Source organism: Salvia splendens, chromosome 11, assembly GCF_004379255.2.
Source record: "Salvia splendens isolate huo1 chromosome 11, SspV2, whole genome shotgun sequence".
NCBI lineage: Eukaryota > Viridiplantae > Streptophyta > Magnoliopsida > Lamiales > Lamiaceae > Salvia > Salvia splendens.
Genome location: NC_056042.1, coordinates 28,192,313 through 28,218,748, shown reverse-complemented (window position 1 = coordinate 28,218,748; position 26,436 = coordinate 28,192,313). Strand labels below are relative to the sequence as shown.

The following is a 26,436-nucleotide window of genomic DNA, read 5'->3' as shown; positions in this document are numbered from 1 at the left end:
GTGGAAGAAGTCTTCCCCAACATAAATTAGTACAAATTGAAATAACCATTTTTATCAAATTTCCATAACAACAATAAATAAATAAAATTATTTTGTCTGGATCGATCTAGCGAAAGTCTCGGGTTACGAGTTTAATTTGTCGATTTCTAAATAGTTCAAAATCATTACTTAAATTCTAGATCAAGAGTAAATCCTATTTTAAAATACGGAGCATTGTATTCTCTTTTTTTGCAAAATATATTATGTTTACTAACTAACTATTTTACTAAGTTTTTAGTTATATAAAATATTGACATCATCGTATTCGTAGTTCTGTGAGCATGCGCAGCGGTGGCGTCCGTCGCCACCGCCGTCCGCGCCGCTGGCACGAACGCCATCCGCCGCCGCTGCGCTCGCGCCGCTGGCACGGCGCTGCTCGATGTATCGAGCACGTCCATGCCAGCGGACGCACACGTGGCGTGCTCCCATTCATCAACGGCATAGCCGTTGTGTTTAAACATTTTTTATTTTTTTTAAAAAAATCGGGTTTTTATTAAAAAAACCGATAAAAAAAAAATTCACTTCCCAAAAAAATATATCCGTTTATAACCGTTTTTTACACCTTTTTAATTTTTTTCATTTTTTACCTCAAAAATACACACTTTCATCTATAAATACCCTCAATTTCACCCCAAAAATTCACATCAAACTACACAACTCTCATCATCATTCTCCAATATCCATTCTCATCTCCATTCTCTCATATCCATTTTCATCTATGACCCCCACGCAACTTGAAACACACGAGACCATGATAAAAGGTCTCCAAAAACAATTGGGGTTGATCCCGCCGGATGCGTAGTTTTATTAGGAGTTTAATTATGTAATTTTTAATTTTTAGGATTTTAATTATGTAATTTTTAATTTTAAGGAGTTTAATTATGTAATTTTTAATTTTTAGGATTTTAATTATGTATTTTTTAATTTTATTTGTAATTTGTAATATTTATTGTGGTTTTTAAATGGATTTTAATATTATGGAAATGTTTTTGTTTAATTGAATTTTATATTAATTGTGCTCGTCCTTGCGGAAGAGCACAATTGTGAGTGTTGTGCTCTTGCCAGAGAGCATGCATGAATAGTACCGCCCGGGCCCACAACCGTGCCGCTGGCAAGAGCACGGTTGTGGATGCTCTGTATAGTCGATGAAAATTGTTCCACGTGATGTAGAATGAATTCTAGTAATAGTCTAATAGTAGTAGTTTATAGATGTAAATTTTCTATCAATTCATGCGACGCAAAGGTGAACACTCCAAGCAATTTTTTTTTCAAATTTTGTGAAAATACTCTCCCCATACTATAATAAGAGTATCTTATTGTGAGTACATGTTTTAAGAAATGTAAAAAAATGTTAATGAAATATGAAACCCACTTTCTTAATTTTTGTTGAGCTTCGCCAAAGCTTGAAATCAATCAAAAAAAATTGATGCGGTTGTTATAAAATCCACAGGGATGAAGTTTGGGAGAAATTTTGGGAGTATTGCATGCCAAGAAGGAAGAAATTTGGCAAGAACGAATGAAAGATTGAGACGAAGAGAGAAGACCCAGTACAAAATTCCATTTGCAGTGGTCGACGCAACTGGAAAAAAAAAGTTTTTCGCTGGATATTGAACATAACTCGGCTAGATAAACTTAGTGATGTAGTGGGTACTTGGTAGAGATGAAGTGCATTATAGTAGACAGTGAATATTAAGGATAATTAATTAAAATAATAATAATAAGAAAATTAATTATTCCACTGCCACGTAAGTGGTCGCCTATCTATCGCTTACATGGTGGCGGTCAAGAGATCAAATCTCGATGAAGGAAACTATGATAATATAAATTGAACAAAGAAATATAGTACTGTATGGACTATGGAGTATAAATGGATAATATCAACAAATTTACATTTTTTTATTATACTCAGTAATTTATGACTCAATTAGCTTTAGGCAAAGTATATAAATAAGTGTGAGTTTAATTTGGAAAACGTAAAGTCTTTCGAAGTAAAAATCCCTAATTCACAATTCTGAAAAGTCTACATTTGGTAATTTCGGCGGCTCGACTACTCCACCCATGGAGCTCCTGTTTGCGGCCGATTCTCCACCGCTCCATGCGATCGCTGCTGCCAAAATTTCCGGCTTCTCTCTCAACTCTAAACCATCCCTACCCTCTGGCTCGCCGCCAACTCTATTACTAGAGGCCGGGTATTTCTCCCGACTTCCTCTGAAAATCCAGCTGTTTTTTCTTCTATTCCTTTGTTGTTATTCAGCTTACATTGTGTCTTTTAATCTAGTGTTGGAATTTGTTAAAAATGAAGAAGTATCCATCATACATCGACTGCTAGTTGAGCTGTTTTTTTTATGTTGGGAGGGGTATGAACAATTGGCTGAACTGCGCTTTATAGAATCTAGGTTTTGAGATTTTAGTAATTATGTGTGTGTGTGTGTGTGTGTGTGTGTCGAGGATCTGGAAAATTGAACAAGTGGCGTTACCATATGCACGTCATCCTCATAGAAGAAGAGTAGCATTGAAGAGGAAAACCACCTTTTTTTAATTTGGTGAAGTTAGGGTTTGAGTTAGAATATTCCAGCTGCAGCGTCAGATATAATGACGATATTATAAGTGATGGTTGCAATTTGGATTTTGAATACTGTGAAAGATTGATTTCTATGCATATGGATGAATCTCATCTCTCACTTTTAGCACTTACATTTTTGTTGCTATTTCCTGTGGAAATTCTATCTCCAGGAAGAGGCTGTATGGAACTAATGTGATTCTGAGGTATATTGGTAGAATATCAAGTTTGCCTGGTTTCTATGGAAGGGATGCTTATCAGGCAAGCCAGGTGCGTTTTCTGCATTCTTATCTTGACTACTAGCTTTTGTTTTTCTTTTCTTTTTCTAATTATACTTGATATCATTTTTTTCACGATGATATTACTTGTTTCAATTATCTTAATTGCTGATTTTCTGTGTTATAATAGAATATAGATCTCCATGATGCCTTTTTAATTGTATTTTGGGTCTTGTAGATCGATGAATGGCTAGATTATGCACCCATTTTTGCATCTGGATCCGAGTTCGAGGGTGCATGCAGCTTTGTGGATGAGTATCTACTGCTGAATACCTTTCTCGCTGGTTATAGCTTGTCAATTGCAGATGTTGCAGTCTGGATTGGTCTTGCTGGTAAAGTTTTTGCATTTCTATTAGACTATTTTTGAGTCTCTTCAGTTTTATATAGATGATCTGAAATTTTGTTTTTACAATGTTTGTTGAAATTGATTACAAATGTTTTCAGTTTATAATATATCTTGCCTCTGATTGCTATTTTTATATAGTAGCATCATGGCACACAAGCGCTTATGTCTTAAAATCATAAAAAATTTGAAGTTCTTGTTTGTCCATTACAGGAGCTGGTCTGAGATGGGAAAGTTTAAGGAAATCTAAGAAGTACCAAAATTTGGTACGGTGGTTTAACTCAATATCTACTGAATATGATGCACAGTTGAGTGAACTTGCCTCTACATTTCTTGGGAAGAGAGGCCCCGCAAAGGTAGCAGCTTCCAAGTTGAAGGAACCTCAAACTTCTAATTCTCGGTCCAACACTGTGGAGAATGGTGTCCATACCACTGAAACTGCTGGTACACGGACCTTTGAGGTAGATCTTCCAGATGCTGAGGTAGGAAAGGTGAAATTGCGGTTTGCACCAGAACCCAGTGGTTATCTCCATATCGGTCATTCGAAAGCTGCATTGTTAAACCAGTATTTTGCAGAGCGCTACAAAGGACAGGTTATTATACGTTTTGATGACACGAATCCAGACAAAGAAAGTAGTGAGTTTGTTGATAATCTGCTCAAAGATATTGAGACTCTAGGGATCAAGTTCAGTGCTATAACATACACATCAGATCACTTCCCCCAGATCATGGAAATGGCTGAGAAATTGATTCGTGAAGGTAAAGCCTATGTTGATGATACTCCTCGTGAGAAAATGCAGCAGGAAAGGATGGATGGCATAGAGTCGAGGTGCAGAATTAACAGTGTGGAGGAGAACTTAAATTTGTGGAAGGAAATGATTGCCGGTTCAGAGAGGGGTTTGGTATGTTGTCTCCGTGGGAAATTGGACATGCAGGACCCAAACAAATCACTTAGGGATCCTGTGTATTACCGCTGCAATTTGACCCCTCACCATAGGATTGGAGCTAAATATAAGGTATATCCAACATATGATTTCTGCTGTCCATTTGTTGATGCTGTGGAAGGTATCACACATGCTCTTAGATCAAGTGAGTACCATGACCGTAATGATCAATATTACAGAATTCAGACAGATATGGGATTCAGAAAGGTCCATATCTATGAATTTAGTCGACTGAATATGGTTTATACACTTCTTAGCAAGCGCAAGCTTCTATGGTTTGTCCAAAATGGAAAGGTTGAAAGTTGGGATGATCCTCGTTTTCCTACTGTTCAAGGAATAGTGCGAAGAGGTCTGAAGATTGAAGCACTGATACAGTTTATTCTGGAACAAGTAAGCTGCAATTTGTACCATCTTAATTTCTGATGCACACAGTTTTATCAATAGGGGATCCTAACTATTTTATCCTAAATTCGTATTTTGATTTATTTATAATGCACAAGTTTTTGTTTCCTCTTCCATAATTTTCTGTGATGTATAGTCTAAATTTTGGCCTTGCTGAACTGATTAGGGTGCATCAAAGAATCTGAATCTTATGGAGTGGGACAAACTCTGGGCAATCAACAAGAAGATAATTGATCCTGTGTGCCCCAGGCATACAGCTGTTATTGAGGAACGGCGTGTATTACTGATCCTAACTGATGGACCCAATGATCCTTTTGTCCGCATTTTACCAAAACATAAAAAGTATGAAGGTGCTGGAGAGAAAGGTGTGACTTATTCAAATAGGTTATGGATAGATTATGCTGATGCTGAATCAATCTCTGTCAATGAGGAAGTAACTCTAAAAGATTGGGGTAATGCAATTGTGAAGGAAATTAAGAAAGATGAAAATGGGGTTGTCACTCAGCTGGTAGGAGTCTTGCATCTTGAAGGAAATGTTAAGAAGACAAAGTTGAAGCTCACCTGGCTTTCCGATGGCAACGAGCTAGTTAGACTGACGTTGGTTGACTTTGATTATCTTATTACAAAGAAGAAGGTGATACTTTCGCTGTTTAATTTGACTTTTCACTTCACTAGCTAGTTAAGCTATCTTTCAGCCGATTTGTTCTAATCTTATTTGACTTGTTTGATGCATACAGCTTGAGGAAGATGAAGATTTCACCGATGTGGTCAATCCCTGTACGAGAACTGAGACATCAGCTCTTGGAGAGTCTGATATGCGGAACTTGAAGCGTGGTGACGTTATACAGCTGGAGAGGAAAGGTTATTACAGATGTGATGTTCCTCTAATTCGACCTTCAAAGCCTATAGTCCTCTTTGCCATTCCAGATGGGAAGCAACAAACGGTAGCGAAGTAAGAATTCAACAGAAATATATCTCTGGGTATGAAGAAAATCTTTTTGGAAAGAGGTTCAAACACACTGAAGTTACTTGATATTTTACCTATGTCTGATGAACTTTTTAAGTTATCATTTTTCTTAATCTGGTCTCATGTGTTTGTATGGATGGTGCCTGCCTAAGCATGCATTTTTTTGTGTATTTAATTGGCTATGTAGACATTTCAGTCATCCATCTTGTTTCAATTTGGTGGGCGATTTTGATTATCATAACAATTGGAAGTTAGTGTATACGGAAGCAGAATTTTTAGTTCAAGTGAGAACAATCATTCACTCAAAAACTGTCACGCCCGCATTTCCTAAGGATAGGAAGTACGGTGGACCGCGACTAGGGGAGGAGTAAAGAAGCGGGGAAGAAAGGGGGAACGAGAATATTTGACCCGAAAACATTTAATAAAAGGAAATTCAATTCAAAACAAAGTACTGTGACGACATTCTTGAGTTAAAGTATTCAGAGTTTTAAATGAAAACATCGTGACGGTTTACAAGCAGCGGAAAAGACCAAAAGACAGATGATGCCGGGTATGACGACACGACACCATCCAAAAGATAAATACACACTTTGGCTTTAACTGCTCAACATCCGTCCTCCCCATCGCCGCTCAACCTGCACATTAAGAAAACAACATGCAGGGCTGAGTACTTATTGCACTCAGTGGACACACGCCAAAAACATAGTTTGTCATGCCATAACAGTGTAACGTTGGGGTTTTGAGTATAATGAAAATAACCCAAGTACACAAAATACATTTCATAAATTCGACTGCGCAGTCATTTTCCGATATTGCCACCCTTATTCCCTCAATCATACACTATCTGATCCAAACCATGACAAGGGGCGTGGCCACACCCCAGGTCATCTAGACCGGCCAACTTGCTCTCAGATGGCACCCAGTCTCGTGTACACTAGCCTGAGGGTTCGCAGCCCAACTGACCCGAATTCGATTAAACATATGTGGTAAACCACTTCAGATAGGTTTCAAAGTAAAACAGTTGGCAAGACAAACAGTTCACCTCCATAAAAACATTTCCGGAACAAAGTCCGTATTAAAGATATCCCACAGTATATTAGGATAGGAAAGCCCACCTCGATTGCTTAGCTTTTAAAATAACTCTCTTCAACCACACTTTCCTCGTAAACGATCACCCTTTTGAAAGATAAATAGTATCATGATTAGAGTCAGGGTAAACGAGAGTTTAAACGACAATGCATGATTCCTACGTGGACGACTTCAACATCTAGCACGTTACACGTACATACACTTAACCACATGTTACAAAACAAACACACAAAGTCACACGTTCGAAACACACCCCGCTCGCAAACGACGTACCCAAAACGCGCACACGACACACGAACATAGCACTCCAAGTCCTGGCATACCCTTACTGTGCAAACGGCTCACTTGGCTCGGACAAGGTTCGGAACAACTCGGAAAAAAGGATCGGCGTCTTGACATGGCTCGGTGCCTCGGCCGCCTGGCTCGGCACCTCGGCCACCTGGCTCGGTACCTCGGCCGCTGGCTCGGCACCTCGGCCGCCTACTCGACATCTCGGCCGTCGGTTCGGCACCTCGGCCGCTGGTTCGGCACCTCGGCCGTCTGTTCGGCACCTCGGCCGCTGGTTCGGCACCTCGGCCACTGGTTCGGCACCTCGGTCGTTGGCTCGGCTCCTCGGCATCTTATGCTCGGCGCCTCGGCCGTTGACTCGGCTCCTCGGCATCTTATGCTCGGCACCTCGGCCGTTGGCTCGGCTCCTCGGCATCTTATGCTCGGCACCTCGGCCGTCTACTCGGCATCTCGGCCATCTGTTCGGCACCTCGGCCGCTGGTTCGGCACCTCGGCACGGTACCGTCTCAGCTGTGGTGCGGCGCCTGGCGCGGTCCCGTGTACACTCACTTTCCTTCAACTTCCGATTCTCAAACCCTATACGACATTCCCACCACGCATTCTACGTCCCAAAACACACCCAAACACCTGGGATCATCCCTTCAAAACTTCCCACCAGCCTGCCCTAGGCCGGACCTGATGAATCCGCGAATTTCTGATGGTGATGAATGCAGGAAAATGCAGATCACGACACAGAGATTTACGTGGTTCGATTTACTGAGGTAAATCTACGTCCACGGGAAGAAAAGAGGGCAGAGTTGTATTGCTTGATCTGTTTTCTACAGCTTACAATACAGACTTGCTATTTGATCTTTTTCTCTAGAGAGCTTAACAGAACTTAACCCTATCTATCTGATCTAGGTTCTATTTATACATTGAACCAAGATCGTGGCATGCAGCACCATTTACTTAGGTAGTGGATGTCGTGGAGATCGTGGCGATCTTGCATGGGTCCACTATCCTGCATGAGTTAATGACTGCTTGACACCACTAAATAGATCGTGGGTGTAGTGGAGGTGGAAATCCTGCATGAGTCCACTATCTCCTAGTTCGGTCGAATACTGAGACCGAACTGCTGAATTATTGCCGAGCAGCTTTTGCCGATCTGAGAGTAGAGCTTGATGCCGACCTGAGAGCAGAGTTTGATTGGTTGGCTTTTACCGAGCTGTAGGCTGGGGCCGAACTCTTTGGTTGTGCCGAACTGAACTCTTTAGTCATGCCGAACTGATACTCTTTCTTGGGCTTTAGGCTGATGGGCTTGTTTAGTACGTACTCCATCACTACCCCCCCCGAAAAGCGAAGTGAATCACTTCGGCATTCTGGATAAAGGTACAGGGTAAGTTGATGTTTGTCCTCGGTCTTATGAAGTAAACTCTTCTTTGACCGGACTTGGTTTGTGTCCTAATTTGGCGAGTTTTATCGCTCGGATCGGACTTTCCGTTGTCCTAATTTGGGGATCGGACTTTCCCTTGTCCTAATTCGGCGAGTTTTATCGCGTGGATCGGACTTTCCCTTGTCCTAATTCAGGCAAGTTTTATCGCGTGAATCAGACTTTTGTTGCAGTTCGTTTCAGACGAAGTGCTTGATTTTTAAGCCGAATTGTGGTCTTGTATCCTCTTTAGAAGCTTGGACTTCACAATCGTTGGCTTATTGCAGTTCGTTTCAGACGAAGTGCTTGTTTCTTAAGCGGAATTGTGGTCTTGTATCCTCTTTAGAAGCTTTGACTCACAATCGTTGGCTTATTGCAGCTCGTTTTAGACGAACTGCTTGTTTAAGCTGAATTGTGGTCTTGTATCCTCTTTAGAAGCTTTGACTCACAATCGTTGGCTTATTGCAGCTCGTTTTAGACGAACTGCTTGTTTAAGCTGAATTGTGGTCTTGTATCCTCTTTAGAAGCTTTGACTCACAATCGTTGGCTTGTATATGTTCTAAGAAGGGGATCAGCCTTCGAAGAACAAGATACCTCAGTAACATTTGTAAGAGACGACACGCACATAGACAGACAAAACACACCTAGACAAAACGCACAGAGACAAACAAAAAGCACATAGAGACAAAAACGCACAGAGACAAACAAAGACCAAGCAAACCAAAGAAAGCACATTGACCGAACAGGACTCAAGACTGACTGACCGGACTGTCTCTTACAGATGGAACTTCTTGAGGTTGGAAATGTGCCATGTTCGGGGTACCTGTTCTCCTGACATGTGAGCCAATTTGTAAGACCCTTTGCCGAGGACTTCTGACACCCGATACGGACCTTCCCATGTGGGTTCGAGCTTGCCCAGCTTTTCTGCTCGGCTTACTTCGTTGTTTCTCAAGACGAGATCTCCCACTTGAAATTGCAGCTTCTTCACCCTTTGGTTGTAATACCGGGCTACTTGCTCCTTGTACTTGGCTGCTTTTATGCATGCCAATTCTCTTCTTTCTTCGGCAAGATCTAGCTCGGCTCTCAGTCCGTCGTCATTCATTTCTGCTGAGAAATTTAGAGTTCGGGGACTGGGTATGCCGATCTCCACCGGAATCACGGCTTCAGTGCCGTACACAAGACTGTACGGAGTTTCACCGTTGGAGGTTGTGGGTGTAGTTCGGTAGGACCATAGGACTTGAGGGAGATTTTCTACCCATTGTCCTTTGGCTTGTTCTAACCGAGCTTTTAACCCTTTCACCAGGATACGATTTGTTACCTCCGTTTGTCCGTTTGCTTGTGGATGAGAGACCGAAGTGAACCGCTGTTGAATATTCAGCTCTTGGCACCAATTCTTGAACGTCTTGTCGGTGAACTGAGTCCCGTTATCCGAGATGAGGATGTGGGGTATGCCAAATCGGCACACTATGTTCTTCCAGACGAAATCCAATGCCTTCGAGCTCGTTATCGTAGCTAATGGTTCAGCTTCCACCCACTTTGTAAAGTAGTCCACGGCAACGATTAGGAATTTTATTTGCCGAGGAGCTTGTGGTAGTGGTCCTACTATGTCTATACCCCATTGCATAAAAGGCCAAGGGCTTTGCATAGTGGATAGATCGGTCTGCGGCATCCTTGGGATATTTGCATGGATTTGGCACTTCGGGCATGTCTTGACGAGCTGCACTGCTTCTTGTACCAAGGTTGGCCAATAATATCCCCATCTTAGAACTTTTTTAGCTAAAGCTCTAGCTCCGATGTGGCTGCCGCACGATCCTTCATGGACTTCTCTGAGGATATAGTCCGTCTCTTCTGGTCCTACGCATCGCAATAACGGTTGGAGGTAAGACTTTCTAAAGAGGACTCCTTCATGAAGTTCGTACCGAAGTGCTCGGCACGTGATCTTCCGAGCTTCTCTCTTATCCTCGGGCAATTGTCCTTGATCCAGATACTGCAAGATCGGCGTCATCCAGTTCGGCGAGCTGGATACTGAATGTACCTCGGCTTCATCAATGCTTCGATGCATTAATTCTTCCGCCTTTGAGCTCGGATCTGAGGCCAACTTACTTAAGGTATCTGCTCGGCTATTTTCCGCTCTGGGAATGCGGATTATCCGAAAATAGGAGAAACTTCGGCTGATGCTTTGCGCTTTGTCCAAATACTTCTTCATTCTCTCGTCACGAGCTTCACTTGTACCCAACATGTGATTTACTATGACTTGTGAATCACAATGGACTTTGAGAGATTTGACGAGCAGACTTTGCGCTAACTGGAGTCCGGCCAGGAGGGCTTCGTACTCGGCTTCATTATTAGTAGTGGGGAATAGGAACCGAAGTGAGTAGGTTACTTCGTGTCCGTCGGGAGCGATAAGCAGAATACCAGCTCCACTTCCCGTTTTATTTGAAGCTCCATCTACGAATCCGCTCCAGCAGTTCGGCGGCTCTTCTTCGGATTCCAAGGGCTGTGCTAGTTCGGCATTGGCAGAATTTTTCTGTTCGGCAATGACAGGGATTGCTTGATCGAACTTGGCCTCTGCAAGAAAATCTGCCAAGGCTTGTCCCTTGATGGCTTTTCGAGGTAGGTACTCGATTGAGTGTTCTCCCAGCTCTATGGCCCATTTGGCGATTCTGCCTGATGCTTCTGGTTTGGTCAAAACTTGCCGAAGAGGCAGATCGGTTAAGACGCATACCTTGTGAGCATAGAAGTATGGCCGCAGTCTCCTTGCTGCATTTACTAACGCCAGAGCAATTTTTTCCAGAGGTTGATACCTTGTTTCTGGACCTCTTAATGCTCGGCTTGTAAAGTAGATGGGAAACTGCTTTATGCCTTCTTCTCGTACAAGCACCGCGCTAATGGTTTGATCGGATGCCGCTAAGTATAAGAAAATCACTTCGGCATCTGTTGGAGCAGAGAGAATAGGAAGCTCGGCTAGATAACTTTTGAGCTCGTCAAAGGCCTTTTTCTGCTCTATGACTTCAGAGACGATTTAGTCTTCCCGGCAGGGAGAGCGTCAATAGTTAGGATTACTCCATCATATTGCGGCTCGTTGTCGTCTTCGGGATCCTGTTGCCTTTTCGGATCCTGAGGAGCGCAGTTCGCACCTCCCTGCTTTTTGTTCTTTTTCGGCTGCTTGCTTTGGTATTTTTTTAACGTCCCTGCTTTCACAAGGGCATCAATACCTGCAGCCAAATGTCGGCACTCCTCGGTATCGTGACCGTAGTCTTGATGGAAGGAGCAATATTGATCCTGAGGTCGGCGCGCGGCCGATTTCGTCGTCCGCCTTGGCTTTTCGAACATATCGGAATGCAGTTCGAAAATTTCCGCTCTTGACTTGTTCAATGGTACGAACTGAGCGGGCGGCTTCTCAGGATTGAGACGTGGCCCCAATCGGTCTTGCACCGGAGTCCTTTGAATCCTTTCGAAAGGAGTTCGGCGAGGGTGTCCCTGATCGCCAAAAGGAGTTCGGCGAGGATGTCCCTGATCGCTATGATCGGGCTTCCTCCTGTCTCCTCGGGATGAGCTGTCTAAAGACCGTTTGCGACGGTCTGCCTCATCGGCACGGGAGAACTGGTCCGCAATGTCCCACATCTCTTGAGCTGTTTGCGGACTGCATTCCACGAGCTTTCTGTAGAGAGCTCCGGGCTGGATTCCATTTTGGAATGCTGAAATGACAAGTAGATCATTGAGATCATCTACTTGTAGGCATTCCTTGTGGAATCTCGTCAAAAAGTCGCTGATCTTTTCGTCGCGATCTTGACGTATAGAAAGCAGCTGAGCCGAAGTGATCCGGGCTTCCGCTTTCTGAAAGAACCTCCTGTGGAAAGCATCCATTAGATCTCGGTAAGATCTAATGCTGCCTTGGGGGAGGCTATCGAACCACCTTCTCGCGTTCCCGATAAGCAGCTCGGGGAACAGCTTGCACATATGGACCTCATTGAGACCCTGGTTCGCCATATTATACTGATAGCGTCCCAAGAAGTCATGAGGATCCACTAGCCCGTCATAAGTCATTGACGGTGTCCGGTAGTTCCGCGGCAAAGGAGTTCGGGTGATATCGTCCGAGAACGGAGTCTTTAATGCTCCGTACATGGCGAACCCGACATCTCTTCGGTACGGAGGAGAGGGAGTTCTCCTGTGGTTCCGGTACCGAGGAGGAACAGGAACATGTCGGGGTTGAGGATTCTTTCTCCTGGAAGACACGTCACTACTGCGGTAGTGACTTTCATGTCTGGATGAGGAGGGAGAATCCGCCGTTGTCTTCTCCGGCTGTTGGCTCTTCTGCAGGAAGGTTAAGAACTCCTCCTGCTTCTCGGCCAAGAACAGCTTGACAGCTTCATTTAAATCGGGCTGCTGGGAAGACTCGGTGCGATCTCTCCTGGAGTGGCTTGTTCCTTCTTCGTGAGAACCGGAAGTAGATGTCTCCCGAGGCCGTTTTTCAGACCTGCGAGCTGGACTAGCTTCCTCACGGTTATCACGAACGGTATTACGGGTAGTGTGTGATCTGGTATGCATTTTTTTTTGGGGTGGAAAAAGGGTCAAAAATTCGCTTTATCACAAATTTGGTTCTCTGTTTCCCACAGACGGCGCCAGTGATGAATCCGCGAATTTTTGATGGTGATGAATGCAGGAAAATGCAGATCACGACACAGAGATTTACGTGGTTCGATTTACTGAGGTAAATCTACGTCCACGGGAAGAAAAGAGGGCAGAGTTGTATTGCTTGATCTGTTTTCTACAGCTTACAATACAAACTTGCTATTTGATCTTTTTCTCTAGAGAGCTTAACAGAACTTAACTTTATCTATCTGATCTAGGTTCTATTTATACATTGAACCAAGATCGTGGCATGCAGCACTATTTACTAGGCAGTGGATGTCGTGGAGATCGTGGCGATCTTGCATGGGTCCACTATCCTGCATGAGTTAATGACTGCTTGACACCACTAAATAGATCGTGGGTGTAGTGGAGGTGGAAATCCTGCATGAGTCCACTATCTCCTAGTTCGGTCGAATACTGAGACCGAACTGCTGAATTATTGCCGAGCAGCTTTTGCCGATCTGAGAGTAGAGCTTGATGCCGACCTGAGAGCAGAGTTTGATTGGTTGGCTTTTACCGAGCTGTAGGCTGGGGCCGAACTCTTTGGTTGTGCCGAACTGAACTCTTTAGTCATGCCGAACTGATACTCTTTCTTGGGCTTTAGGCTGATGGGCTTGTTTAGTACGTACTCCATCAGGACCCTAGATCTCTCGGCCAACCCACACAAAACCCTTGAGCCAAACACAGATTTCCCCGAGCCATCTCTTGGCCAAACACGCCCACATACATCACAAAAACATAGCATTCAGAAACACGCCAAAAGCACAAGAAAACATCTCCCAAAAACATACAACTCGCGAAGCTGCGCAGATTACTTGCAAAAATCATAATAAATTCATACGACATCCAAAGGGGCTGAAAATTACACACCACACAGAAAACACATCCAAGATTATACAGTTAAAAAAAAATCGTACCGAAAGGAGATCGTTTGCTCAGTCAAAAAGGGGTCGGAACCCACTGTCAGTTACCAACAAAGACATGCTTCACACAGACACATCATCCCACAACCTATTCAGCACCTAAACCCTCCAAAACGTCCTATATGCATGAGGTTTCGAAATTAACAAGGGTTAGGGGTTACCTTTCTCCGAATAGTTCGAAACGTAGGTCAAAGCTTCCCTATTCCGATTTCAAAACGGTACGCGAGAGTTTGCTACCTTAATGAAATCAGGAATCAATGAGAGGGAGTAAGAGGGAAGGTAAAAACCGAGAGGGAGAAGAAGGGAGACTTACCAGAGCGAGAGTAACTTTGCGAGAGAGAGAGCGAGCGAGAGAATGAGAGAGACCGAAGAGGGAAAGAGATTGGAAAAGGGGAAAAGAATCGGTTAAGAGGGAGTGGGGGAGGTTGAGAAATTAGTGGGGAGAGGGGGAGGGGTTTTTTTTTTTTTGAAAAGGCGAGAGAATTAGGGAGGGAGGGATTTAATTTGTTATATAGGATTTTAATTCTAGCTTAATTAGTTAATCACTTTTAATGCTAGGTAAAAACACCCCATCCGCAACAATAGTGTAAAGCAATTAATATTTCCACACCATATATTAAGCACAACACATAAGACATTCATTAATTTAAAGAACCAAAAACCACAAAATCTCGGATATTACAAAAACATTCAATCAATCTCTAATTTATTTAAATCTTTTATATTCTCATTAACAACATGTATTGTACTATTCTACAAGATAAAATTAAAAATTTGTAACGCAACATCTTTAAGTTAAATTCATATCGCAACTTTAAAAAAGAAAGAACCCTTACTTGTATGTAGTTTTTCCTGCATGCTTACAAAAAAAGTTGGTGGGTTATGGGCCACATTACACCCACTAATTTGTTGTTTTCAATCAAATGGATTTGATTAAATAAATTACTAATATTCCCACACCTTGTTCTATCATTTAAGGTTAATTATATACAGCTTAGTAGCACTCAAAGTTTGTCCACTAGTATTTAGCTCACCTAATTACGGATTACTTGTCCGCACTCCGATTGTTGGTAACTGCAAAAACCAAATGCCATTCTGCAACTCAGCATGGCCTCTCCTTTTCTTAATCCATATACATGTAATATTCTAAATCCCAAATATTTTTAAATTAACAAATCATGTTTCGACATTTTGCTTGCAGAGCCTTGTATATATATTTGAAATTATATTTGCACGTTGTTTCTTATCCTCGTTTATGGAGTATCATTTTTGCAATTTACTAATTTCAAGTTTTGAAATGAGTTATCCTCGTTTTATATCATTTTGATTGAAACAATAAACATTCTTTCTTGTGAGTTGTTTTTATACTGATCATACAGTGTAAGAATTTTTTGTACTTAATTAGAGTAGGCAAAAGATTGTATTTGACTCCTAAATCTATCAGTTAAAGTGAATTGCTCCTTGTTTGACGGTTTCTTGTAATTAAGTAGTAGTAGTAGTATTTAGTTTTGAGGGGTTAATTAAATGGTGGGAGATTATTCAATATTTGGAGTAGATGATAATGCTAGATATTGTGTTTTAGTGTACGAGAAACAATTCACTAAAATCGGTACTGTGGTGAAGCAAACCATATCCCATATCGGAGAATGAACAAGAGTTGCAAGCATATAAATGGACTATCCAAACTCCATTAGTATGAGGCCTTTTGGGAAGTACCCCAAGAGCAAAACCGTGAGAGCTTTTGCCCAAAGCGGACAATATCATACTAATGTAGAGTTCGGGTGTGCACCACCGATACCCAACAGTGGTATCAGAGCCCTGGTTCAGGGGCTGGGCCTGTGTGGCTCGGGGTTCGGTGGGTTGCGCTTGCAAGTTCTCCGATGCCTCTGCGTGAGCTCGACCAAGACTTGTGGTGACCTGGTGACCTGTAACATGGGGCACAGACATGTTGTTTTGGTCTGGTGGTCTTGGTTTGAGGGGAGGTTTGTGGTGTAGCAAACCATATCCCACATCGGAGAATGAACAAGAGTTGCAAGCATATAAATGAGCTACCCCAACTCCATTAGTATGAGGCCTTTTGGGGAGTACCCCAAGAGCAAAACCGTGAGGGCTTTGCCCAAAGCGGCCAATATCATACTAATGTGGAGTTCGGGTGTGCACCACCGGATCCCTACAGTGGTATCAGAGCCCTGGTTCAGGGGCTGGGCCTGTGTGGCTCGGGGTTCGGTGGGTTGCGCTTGCAAGTTCTCCGATGTCTCTGCGTGAGCTCGACCAAGACCTGTGGTGACCTGGTGACCTGTAACATGGGGCACAAACATGTGGTCTTGGTCTGGTAGTCTTGGTTTGAGGGGAGGATTGTGGTGAAGCAAACCATATCCCACATCGGAGAATGAACAAGAGTTGCAAGCATATAAATGGGCTATCCCAACTCCATTAGTATGAGGCCTTTTGGGGAGTACCCCAAGAGCAAAACCGTGAGGGCTTTTGCCCAAAGCGGACAATATCATACTAATGTAGAGTTCGGGTGTGCACCACCGATACCCAACAGTGGTATCAGAGCCTTGGTTCAGGGGCTGGGCCTGTGTGGCTCGGGGTTCGGTGGGTTGCGCTTGCAAGTTCTCCGATGTGGTGTGTGAGCTCGACCAAGACCTGTGGTGACCTGGTGACCTATAACATGGGGCACAAACATGTGGTCTTGGTCTGGTGGTCTTGGTTTGAGGGGAGGATTGTGGTGAAGCAAACCATATCCCACATCGGAGAATGAACAAGAGTTGCAAGCATATAAATGGGCTATCCCAACTCCATTAGTATGAGGCCTTTTGGGGAGTACCCCAAGAGCAAAACCGTGAGGACTTTTGCCCAAAGCGGACAATATCATACTAATGTAGAGTTCGGGTGTGCACCACCGATACCCAACAGTGGTATCAGAGCCCTGGTTCAGGGGCTGGGCCTGTGTGGCTCGGGGTTCGGTGGGTTGCGCTTGCAAGTTCTCTGATGTCTCTGCGTGAGCTCGACCAAGACTTGTGGTGACCTGTAACATGGGGGCACAGACATGTGGTCTTGGTCTGGTGGTCTTGGTTTGAGTGGAGGATTGTGGTGAAGCAAACCATATCCCACATCGGAGAATGAACAAGAGTTGCAAGCATATAAATGGACTATCCCAACTCCATTAGTATGAGGCCTTTTGGGAAGTACCCCAAGAGCAAAACCGTGAGGGCTTTTGTCCAAAGCGGACAATATCATACTAATGTAGAGTTCGGGTGTGCACCACCGATACCCAACAGTGGTATCAGAGCCTTAGTTCAGGGGCTGGGCCTGTGTGGCTCGGGGTTCGGTGGGTTGCGCTTGCAAGTTCTCCGATGTGGTGTGTGAGCTCGACCAAGACCTGTGGTGACCTGGTGACCTATAACATGGGGCACAAACATGTGGTCTTGGTCTGGTGGTCTTGGTTTGAGGGGAGGATTGTGGTGAAGCAAACCATATCCCACATCGGAGAATGAACAAGAGTTGCAAGCATATAAATGGGCTATCCCAACTCCATTAGTATGAGGCCTTTTGGGGAGTACCCCAAGAGCAAAACCGTGAGGACTTTTGCCCAAAGCGGACAATATCATACTAATGTAGAGTTCGGGTGTGCACCACCGATACCCAACAGTGGTATCAGAGCCCTGGTTCAGGGGCTGGGCCTGTGTGGCTGGGGGTTTGGTGGGTTGCGCTTGCAAGTTCTCCGATGTCTCTGCGTGAGCTCGACCAAGACTTGTGGTGACCTGTAACATGGGGGCACAGACATGTGGTCTTGGTCTGGTGGTCTTGGTTTGAGGGGAGGATTGTGGTGAAGCAAACCATATCCCACATCGGAGAATGAACAAGAGTTGCAAGCATATAAATGGACTATCCCAACTCCATTAGTATGAGGCCTTTTGGGAAGTACCCCAAGAGCAAAACCGTGAGGGCTTTTGTCCAAAGCGGACAATATCATACTAATGTAGAGTTCGGGTGTGCACCACCGATACCCAACAGTGGTATCAGAGCCCTGGTTCAGGGGCTGGGCCTGTGTGGCTCGGGGTTCGGTGGGTTGCGCTTGCAAGTTCTCCGATGTGGTGTGTGAGCTCGACCAAGACCTGTGGTGACCTGATGACCTGTAACATGGGGCACAAACATGTGGTCTTGGTCTGATGGTCTTGGTTTGAGGGGAGGATTGTGGTGAAGCAAACCATATCCCACATCGGAGAATGAACAAGAGTTGCAAGCATATAAATGGGCTATCCCAACTCCATTAGAATGAGGCCTTTTGGGGAGTACCCCAAGAGCAAAACCGTGAGGGCTTTTGCCCAAAGCGGACAATATCATACTAATGTAGAGTTCGGGTGTGCACCACCGATACCCAACAGTGGTATCAGAGCCCTGGTTCAGGGGCTGGGCCTGTGTGGCTCGGGGTTCGGTGGGTTGCGCTTGCAAGTTCTCCGATGTGGTGTGTGAGCTCGACCAAGACCTGTGGTGACCTGGTGACCTGTAACATGGGGCACAAACATGTGGTCTTGGTCTGGTGGTCTTGGTTTGAGGTTCAGATTGTGGTGAAGCAAACCATACCCCACATCGGATAATGAACAAGAGTTGCAAGCATATAAATGGGCTATTGGGGAGAGTATGAGGCCTTTTGGGGAGTACCCCAAGAGCAAAACCGTGAGGGCTTTTGCCCAAAGCGGACAATATCATACTAATGTAGAGTTCGGGTGTGCACCACCGATACCCAACAGGTACCTTAATAGAGTAGAGTTGTAGTGGATTAACATGTTTCATATTTGCTTAATTAATTGGCACTTAATATGTTTATGTATGAAATAGGTTGTTAATTAGCAGGAAATACTTGTAATAAGTGCGAAGGTATGAAATGAGTTCCAATACGTGTTTGTTTTAATTTTCGATTCTAGTTACGAATTCTTGTTTGATTATATATAAGTTTAACAGTAGGCATGTATCATCATTTAATAATTATCATTATTCGTAAATTAGTTACTCCGAAATAAGACAATTATTAAAGCATGCAATGTTTCTATTTGTTACTTGGCATGGAGTACTATATAATAGAAATTTAATCACCATAAAATTAGCATATCTTTGTCTCCCCACAGAGCACCTCAAAGGCTCAACTCAGCAGGCCAATTATTTATCTTACTTTGCTAGTACTACATCTTTAGAGATACTTTAATTTCTTACCATCTAGTTCTTGACCATCATAATTTCATTTTATAATTCAACTTGCCACATTATATTTTCTGATATCATGCACAAATGATTTGTATATCATTACATTAAATAGATATATCTTAACCAATCAGTGATTGTGATATTTTTAGGGTTAATTGTTATTTAGATCATATTTTTTCGTTAATTCCTGATCAATCCTATAATTATTTTCTCTATATTATTTTCTCTCTTATTTTAATTATTAAATATTTATGGTGGAACTGAGAGAGTATTGCTTATCATCTGATAAAACTTATAAGCTCAATCAAAAATTGTACTAATATATGTATATACTTGAATGACAATTTATCCCTAAAATATACCAACAATGCAAGTTTTATTATTCATCGTTACATCAAATTAACAACATAAAGCAAAGTATCGAATGCCATTGCAATTAAACCCACCAAAAACCAGAAAAACAGAACAAAATAAAAAAAAACAAGAACATAAACATGAAAATATGAAAGAAGGTTGAAAATGGAAATAATTCCATCCACAAATCAGTAGAAGTTGGTCGATTAGCTCTTAGGAGCAAACCTGGATTTGACTTCCTGCACTTCCTCGGTCCCAACCATGAAGGCCTTGGCCAAGACATTGTCTGGCACCGGCGGCGTTGCAGCGAAGAGCGTGGTGGCGATGGACTGCGTGCCGGGGAGCTGGCTGTTGAAGGCCGAGATGACGGCGGCCGGGACCATCCCGTTGTTCTTCTGGAAGTGGACGAGCCCCTTCGGGAAGGCGAACACGTCCCCCTGCTTGATGGTCTTGGAGATGAGCACGTTGGCCGTGGTGATGAATCCAACGTCCAGCTGTCCCTCCAGCACGAACACCACCTCCGTGGCGCGTGGGTGGGTGTGGGGTGGGTTCAGGCCCCCTGGCGCGTAGTCAATACGCGCCAGGGACACGCCTAGCGTGTTGAGGCCTGGGATCCTCTGGACGTTGGCGCCGGTCACCAGTGCCCCCATCGAGTTGTTGGTGAGGCCCGGATTCCCGATTCCGGCAAAGAAGAAGTCATCCGCCGTTATGTTTGCTTTGCAAGTGAACCCGTTCACTCTCACCGCTATTTTTCGAACATGAAAAGTGGATTAATTTTGCAGGACAGATCAAATGGACTATTATTACTATACTAGCTAATTTTGGGAGACTAAGATTATTTTTTATGGAAATGTTGGAAGAGTTGAAAATTGAGATTATGAGTTGAATAAGAGAGCATTGTCATTTAAATCGCAACTTTTGGTTGACTTCTAGTTAATTCCATAACTTATAAAAATAGCTTATTAAATGGAGTAACTTTTATAGTACATTTTGATAAAGTTGTTGCAACTTTTATACTCCTACTTTTCATCATTATAACTGTATTTTTATCAATAATTATATACTAATAATCACAATAATAAATGAGCTAAGGAGAGATTACAGACTTGGGTTGTATTTGGTGAGAAGATTGAATTATAGTTAGACAAAAGAAGGTGGTGCTACTTGTAGCCTTAATTAATGCAAATCAATAATTTTCCGATCAACTATAGCTACTGAACTTTTAATGGCGTCTTATTAATTTCAAACAACACATATCGTTATTATTGATTGCTAATTAGTAGACCACAAAAAAAATATATTACTTATTGCAATTTGCACCCTAAATGACAACTAATCTAAATCAATTGGCAGCTTAACTGATGAAATTGACAAATCTGAGGAAGTAATCCTAATAGATTACTACTAATTCATCTTAATTGTAAATATATCTTAGTGACTGCAACAACGCATAAAAAAGTAGAGAGAGAGAGAGAGAGAATTACGAGATGAGAGATCAGCAACACAAAGATCTTGAAGCATATCAGGATCAGCAGAAACTGTGTAGGTGAGTAAGAAGAGAGCCGTGAGTAGAAGCAGCCTGCAAACACCCATAGCTGAGAATTTTAAAATTAAATTTATGTATGCTTGAAAAGTATGTAATGATGAGTAAGACTAAGAGGTTGAGTTGAGGGTTTAGCTCAAAATGGGTGCTATATTTATACTCAAATTTTTTCTAGAAACTTGATTTACTGGGAGAGGTGGGTAGGGGGTAGGGTGTTTGCTAAAGCATGAAACTTGCCTTTGTAGACAGAATGGATAGAGGTCAATGGAATATATATATATATATATCATAATTAATTATATTACTATATGTTTACTTATTTTTTGTTTGTAATTTATTGCAGGACTCAGATAGATGCAAGTCCTTTTACTCTGGGGTATTTTGACCATGAAAAAGGCAAACCCAGTTTTTCTACCCCATTTTGTATTAGTATGTATTTCATTCAAACCTAGTTTTTCCACCCCATTTTGTATTAGTCAGATTTATTATTCTTCATTACCAAATTGAGGCTCATATTATTTTTTGGTTTTTCATTTCTCTAGATTTTTGTTGAAAACTAACTTGAAGATTGATAATATCACAGTAATCATAAGTGATCAAAAGCAGACATCTCGCTTATTATATATGATGCCAAGCCTTTATCTTTGTCCAAACCTATTCCTGTCCAAACAGATTCAAAAATAAATGAAATTAAAGCATACAAAGACAAGAATAACAATAGCTAAAGAGAATAATTCATCCCAGTTTATTGTGATTTTTTACAAAACATAAGAAGTTGAGAATGTGATTAAGAAAATAAATTGGATGTGAATGAGAATTTGGATAGATAAAATTTGAATGACGTAGTATAATAATATATTGCCTCAAACTCATCCCGACGACTTTTCATGTTTGTGTAATGTGTAATTAACAAACTTAATTAGAAACAGAGTTGCACATCAAAGCCTGATCTGATCCATGCCTTCTTGCCTTCTCAATTTGAAATAAACTTAACGAAATGAAAATGTCTTCCAAAGAAGTTTTCTCAAATTTTAATTGAATACATTCGAGGACGAATGCACACGTCGTGAAATGTACAATGCATACTAACCATCATCTGTTATTTTCAAAATATTGCACAATTCTTGCCTATATTGATCCATTGTCAAACATGCTGCATCATTTTTCTTTAAAATGGAATTAAGTTTACATCTATTCCCATTTCTTCTTAAGTCGAGTCTTGATAAAAGTTTGTCTTTTAATTTTCTAACTATTTAGAAATTATAGCTGAAAGTTGAAACAAATGTATTCACAACCTTCACATTTTTGCAACTCAAAGATTAATAAGAATATATATTTATAAAACAAGTAGTACTAGTTTAACTAGTAGACAAAACTAAGCCAAGAAACCACATGATCCTAATTCAGATTAGTCTAGTTAAAAGAGTTTAACCCTAAATTTCAGTTCCCCTTCAACTGGATCGTATGAATCAAACTCCGCTCCACGTTCTCGAATCATTTTGACCAAGATCTCTTTGTAACTCTCAACTGGCGGCCCTTCGACATACTTCTTTCCTGTCTTTTTGCTGATGCATTTGACATTGAGCAGAGTGACCTCAGCCGTCTTGTTAACCTGTGCCCCATCTCTGCGGAGGATTGATATTTCTTTACATTCCATTCAATCAAGTGATCGTTCCTCTCTATTCTGCATTTACAAATTATTAAGTGTGATTGGAGAGCATATCCCGTGCTCTCTGCCTCTCTTCCGCCCTTCACTCCTAACAGACATCTGTTTCTCCAAGAAACTTGATGCTTCCATGACCCTGCCTTCCCACAACAAAGTCCTTCACATGCCTGCAGAATCCTGCTTCTGCCATTTCCTTAGCTGCCAGCTCGCGCAGTGAAGGTTCTGTGTAATATTCAACTCCAGCAGAGGAAGCTTTGGCAGTAGTGCTAAAACATCAGCATTGCGTCTTTCAGTTGTTGGAGTGACTTCAACTTCGTGCTGATTCAGCAGGGCATGCATGTCTTCATTTATTTCCATAATTTGTACAGAACTACAACTGTCTTTGACCTCATCACCTTTGCCTGCAAATTAAGCATTTTCGGGATCTTAGATATTTCGGAGTTGAAGATAACAAGTTAATTTTCATGCTTTTACATTGATGGATGATGATCAAAAATCTTATTTTGAGTTGTTATGAAGCAGTCTTGTAAATCTAATGATGAGCAGCATAAGTACTTACTCCTATGTATGATTTCTAGTGTTTTACATAAGCTTCATAGCTCCAGTGCGATGTTTTGATACAGAACCACCAAAGAGCAATAACTCACCACAGAAAACATCTCAGCAGCTGAAAGAAAAAGCTACTCTCTAGTCTCTACCTAGAAGATCAAGTTCCTTTCCAGCAAGGCAAAATAATGAACATCATGAAATAAGATAGTTAGATTTAGGCTTACTGCCTTGAGCCGTATGAAGTGACAGTGAGGTGATATTGACCCAATCCCTGGGGTTCTTCCGTGGCAGCAAAGGGGCTACTGAACCATTAGCTTCTTCAACCTGCAACTGTCAAGAATTGTGATATACACGATTCAATCTTTTTGTTCTTGAGATAGTTCAATGGTTTGGGCACCTCAATGCATAAATATAAGAAAATTGGGGACTCGCCTTAGTCTCACTGCTTCTACCATTAGGCTCCTCCTGAGTGGGTATTCCATGAAGTATTGATGTCGCGGACTGCACAAGTGAATTGCTTGAAGGAGTGTACCTATCAGCATCAATTCAGGAATATCAAGAGAAAGGTAAAGACGGCAATTCAAAGGCATATTGTGTTTTGAATGAAGTTTTCATCATTTGAAAAGTCGCTGATACATTACTTGCCATCTTCTCACCATTACATCATCCAATTTTTTTTTGTTTTCTTAACTAAACAAATAAAGAACATCAGTATACCACTTTTATGTTACAGGGAATAATAATTACTCATCATGTTTAGCTTCTTCAGTTATTGCCAAAATTTTACAACTCAAAATTTTAAAACGTTACAAGTGAAAAATCAGATACTTTCATGCTAACGACTATTTCTTTCTGTCTATCTTAAGAGCTGGATAGAGACTAAAACATATATGTAGTGACATATTATTGGTGTTTCTTGCAGACTATGACAATAAATTCTATAGGACATAATCATTAGCTTGCATTTGCTTGTGTACTATCGAGTCACTGCTTATGCCAATCATGTAAATATTCTCACTGCTACTTTATTTTTCTTTTCCCTCACATTTTCTTTCATTGCCCTGTTTTTTTACCATCAAGCTTCACTCTTTACAAAATTATAGAAATAAATAGAAAACTGAAAGCCGTAGTGGTGAAGTCAGTCAAACTTACTGTGGTCCATTGATATTTTGACTGGTAAACTCGGTCACTATTGGCAGGCCACTTGAAGCTTTGAAATGGAAGAAAAGAATAAATCTTTTGCATGGCTGGAGTTTAGGTCAATACCCAGATAAAGTAAATGATAAAGTTCACTTACCTTGAGATGGTGTATTCAGGTCATTAGTTGAAATGGGCCTACTTTTTTCAGCAGTCTGTTGAGGCTGTGATGCATTCACGAAAGAAGAGCAAGGATCTGACGATGTTACTGGGGTAGACTTCATGAATGATGAGGCGATGACCAAAGATTCTGTGAAGGAAATTGTTCCAACAGATGAACTAGTTAATCTCGTTACTAGGCATTCACAACTAATTTATTCTGGTGTCTCAGAGTAAAGTGCTTCTCTACTTCCCTGACATCCTGTTCCAGTAGCCCCCAAGGTTTTGTTTCTCATAATAGATCACAACAATTTCAACAGAGATGCGCAATCTACAGATCATATACAACCATAAATAATGCATAAATATTGCAACACTGAACCACGACATATAATATCCTTATCTCAGCAAGAAAACAAGAAAGAAAGCCCCGACCCCTCCAACTTTTTACAGGACCAAGAGTTGATGAGGTTACTGGTGCAGCTTTATGGATGATAAGGTTGTTACAGAATATTTTGTGAAGGGAAAAAGTTCCAAAAGATGAACTGGTAAATGTTATTGATTCTATGGGGCATTCACAACTATTCTTAAGCATTAGCTAAGTATAAGGGATTAAAGAAGGTATATTCAGGTTTGAGATAAATTGCCCAAAGAAGTTGCAGTGCGGGACACGGGTAAAGCTTGTGATTGAGCAGAACCGTAAACATCGGTTCAACTGAAGAAAAACACGGTGGAAGAAACTTTTGGAGTTATGAAGTTTTCTGTCTTAAGTTCAGAGAAACATGGTTTAACAGTTGGAAGGGAGAATTGACAGTGAACGGCGGATACACTAGTGAATGTTGTTGATATATCGGGGCACTGGCAAATACTTTGACCAATCAGTGGATTCCAAGTGACCAACTCCCTTTCAGTCATTTCATCGAACACCTTCCTCATGCTAACCAATCCCCCAAAAGCAGCATAAGACCGAATCAGATCGGTCGATACATGCGTATCCGAACTTAATCCAGACCGTATCATTGAGCCATGAATCTCCATACACTTATTTCCAGCATTAATTGCTCCACATGCTTTAAGCACAGAGGAGAAAGTGATACTATTGGGGCGAGAAGAGTGAGAAGTAACCATGCCATTGTAATAATTGATAACTTGCATAGCATTGGAGCCCAGAGAAAATGCTTTGATTATAGAGTTCCAGTGAATGGTCAAGGGGTTCCTGATTTGGTGAAAGAGGATTTGAGATGAAGGTAGAGAGTTGAAGTGGGCGTAGGAGTTGATAAGTTTGTTTGAAAAGGCGGGAATGGTGAAACAGCCGTGGGTGAGGATGTGTGCGTGTATTGTGTGAAGTGTGTGAACATCATTGCATTGGGTTAACATTTGGAACACGGTAACACTCAGTGATGCTGAAGTAATCTGGTTTTTCAGATTTAGTATAGATTGCAGCTTTCTTCTTCATCGATCGAAGCAGATTTTACAACAATACAGCCATTCCCTGTTTGAATTGCTCTTCTATCTTCCGCGATCGCCATCAAATCTATACCGGAATGCCATTTCCCGCCCAAATTTGACTCGCCAAATCTCAAAATTTACGGCGAAAATCGTCTAAATAATTCATCAATACTGGATTAGAATCACGAATGACATGTTAGGAGAAGAATCGTACCTCCAATTTCAAGATTTTGCGAAATGGTTGAGTTTGAAGTTGAAATTGGGATTTTGAAATTGAATAGGAAGGAGGACTTGGGTCGGCGTGACGACGATGGAAGAATTAAGTCAACGACGGCCTCAGCAATGGCAACTCAGCGGCCGAACGGCGGCGAGGCGACCGGAGACTGGTGGCCGGCGGGAAGTGGGAACAGTATGGGAGAGAGGAATTGGATTTCACCCCATTTTCTGTTTTTCAATTTTCCTTCTTAGACCGATTGGAAATTATGAAAACTTGCATAA

General features: G+C 41.9%; 3 protein-coding genes across 8 annotated transcripts; 1 reads left to right on the top strand and 2 right to left on the bottom strand.

The window, feature by feature from the left end:
* The first annotated feature begins 2,006 nt into the window (after window positions 1-2,006).
* LOC121753653 (glutamate--tRNA ligase, cytoplasmic-like) lies at window positions 2,007-5,732 on the top strand. Its single transcript, XM_042148886.1, has 6 exons — window positions 2,007-2,228; window positions 2,773-2,869; window positions 3,056-3,209; window positions 3,434-4,554; window positions 4,733-5,200; window positions 5,304-5,732. The coding sequence occupies exons 1-6, from the start codon at window positions 2,098-2,100 to the stop codon at window positions 5,520-5,522; spliced, it is 2,190 nt and encodes a 729-aa protein (XP_042004820.1). The 5' UTR covers window positions 2,007-2,097; the 3' UTR covers window positions 5,523-5,732.
* A 13,706-nt stretch (window positions 5,733-19,438) lies between these two features.
* Window positions 19,439-21,210, bottom strand: LOC121756142 (germin-like protein subfamily 2 member 1). Its single transcript, XM_042151604.1, has 2 exons — window positions 20,920-21,210; window positions 19,439-20,180 (listed from the first exon to the last, which is right to left on the bottom strand). Exons 1-2 carry the CDS (start codon window positions 21,026-21,028, stop codon window positions 19,642-19,644), a joined length of 648 nt encoding a protein of 215 aa, XP_042007538.1. The 5' UTR covers window positions 21,029-21,210; the 3' UTR covers window positions 19,439-19,641.
* Window positions 21,211-22,280: 1,070 nt separating this feature from the next.
* Window positions 22,281-26,436, bottom strand: LOC121756143. 6 transcript variants are annotated; one of them, XM_042151610.1, is made up of 6 exons: window positions 24,491-26,436; window positions 24,346-24,403; window positions 23,626-23,725; window positions 23,418-23,523; window positions 23,204-23,311; window positions 22,281-23,045 (listed from the first exon to the last, which is right to left on the bottom strand). In XM_042151610.1, exons 1-5 carry the CDS (start codon window positions 24,612-24,614, stop codon window positions 23,238-23,240), a joined length of 462 nt encoding a protein of 153 aa, XP_042007544.1. In that variant the 5' UTR covers window positions 24,615-26,436; the 3' UTR covers window positions 22,281-23,045; window positions 23,204-23,237. The 6 variants fall into 6 exon arrangements, with proteins under 6 accessions (XP_042007544.1, XP_042007541.1, XP_042007540.1 ...); XM_042151607.1 differs by lacking the exon at window positions 23,204-23,311 and having other exon boundaries at window positions 24,491-24,820; window positions 26,153-26,435; XM_042151606.1 differs by lacking the exon at window positions 23,204-23,311 and having other exon boundaries at window positions 24,491-24,640; window positions 26,153-26,435.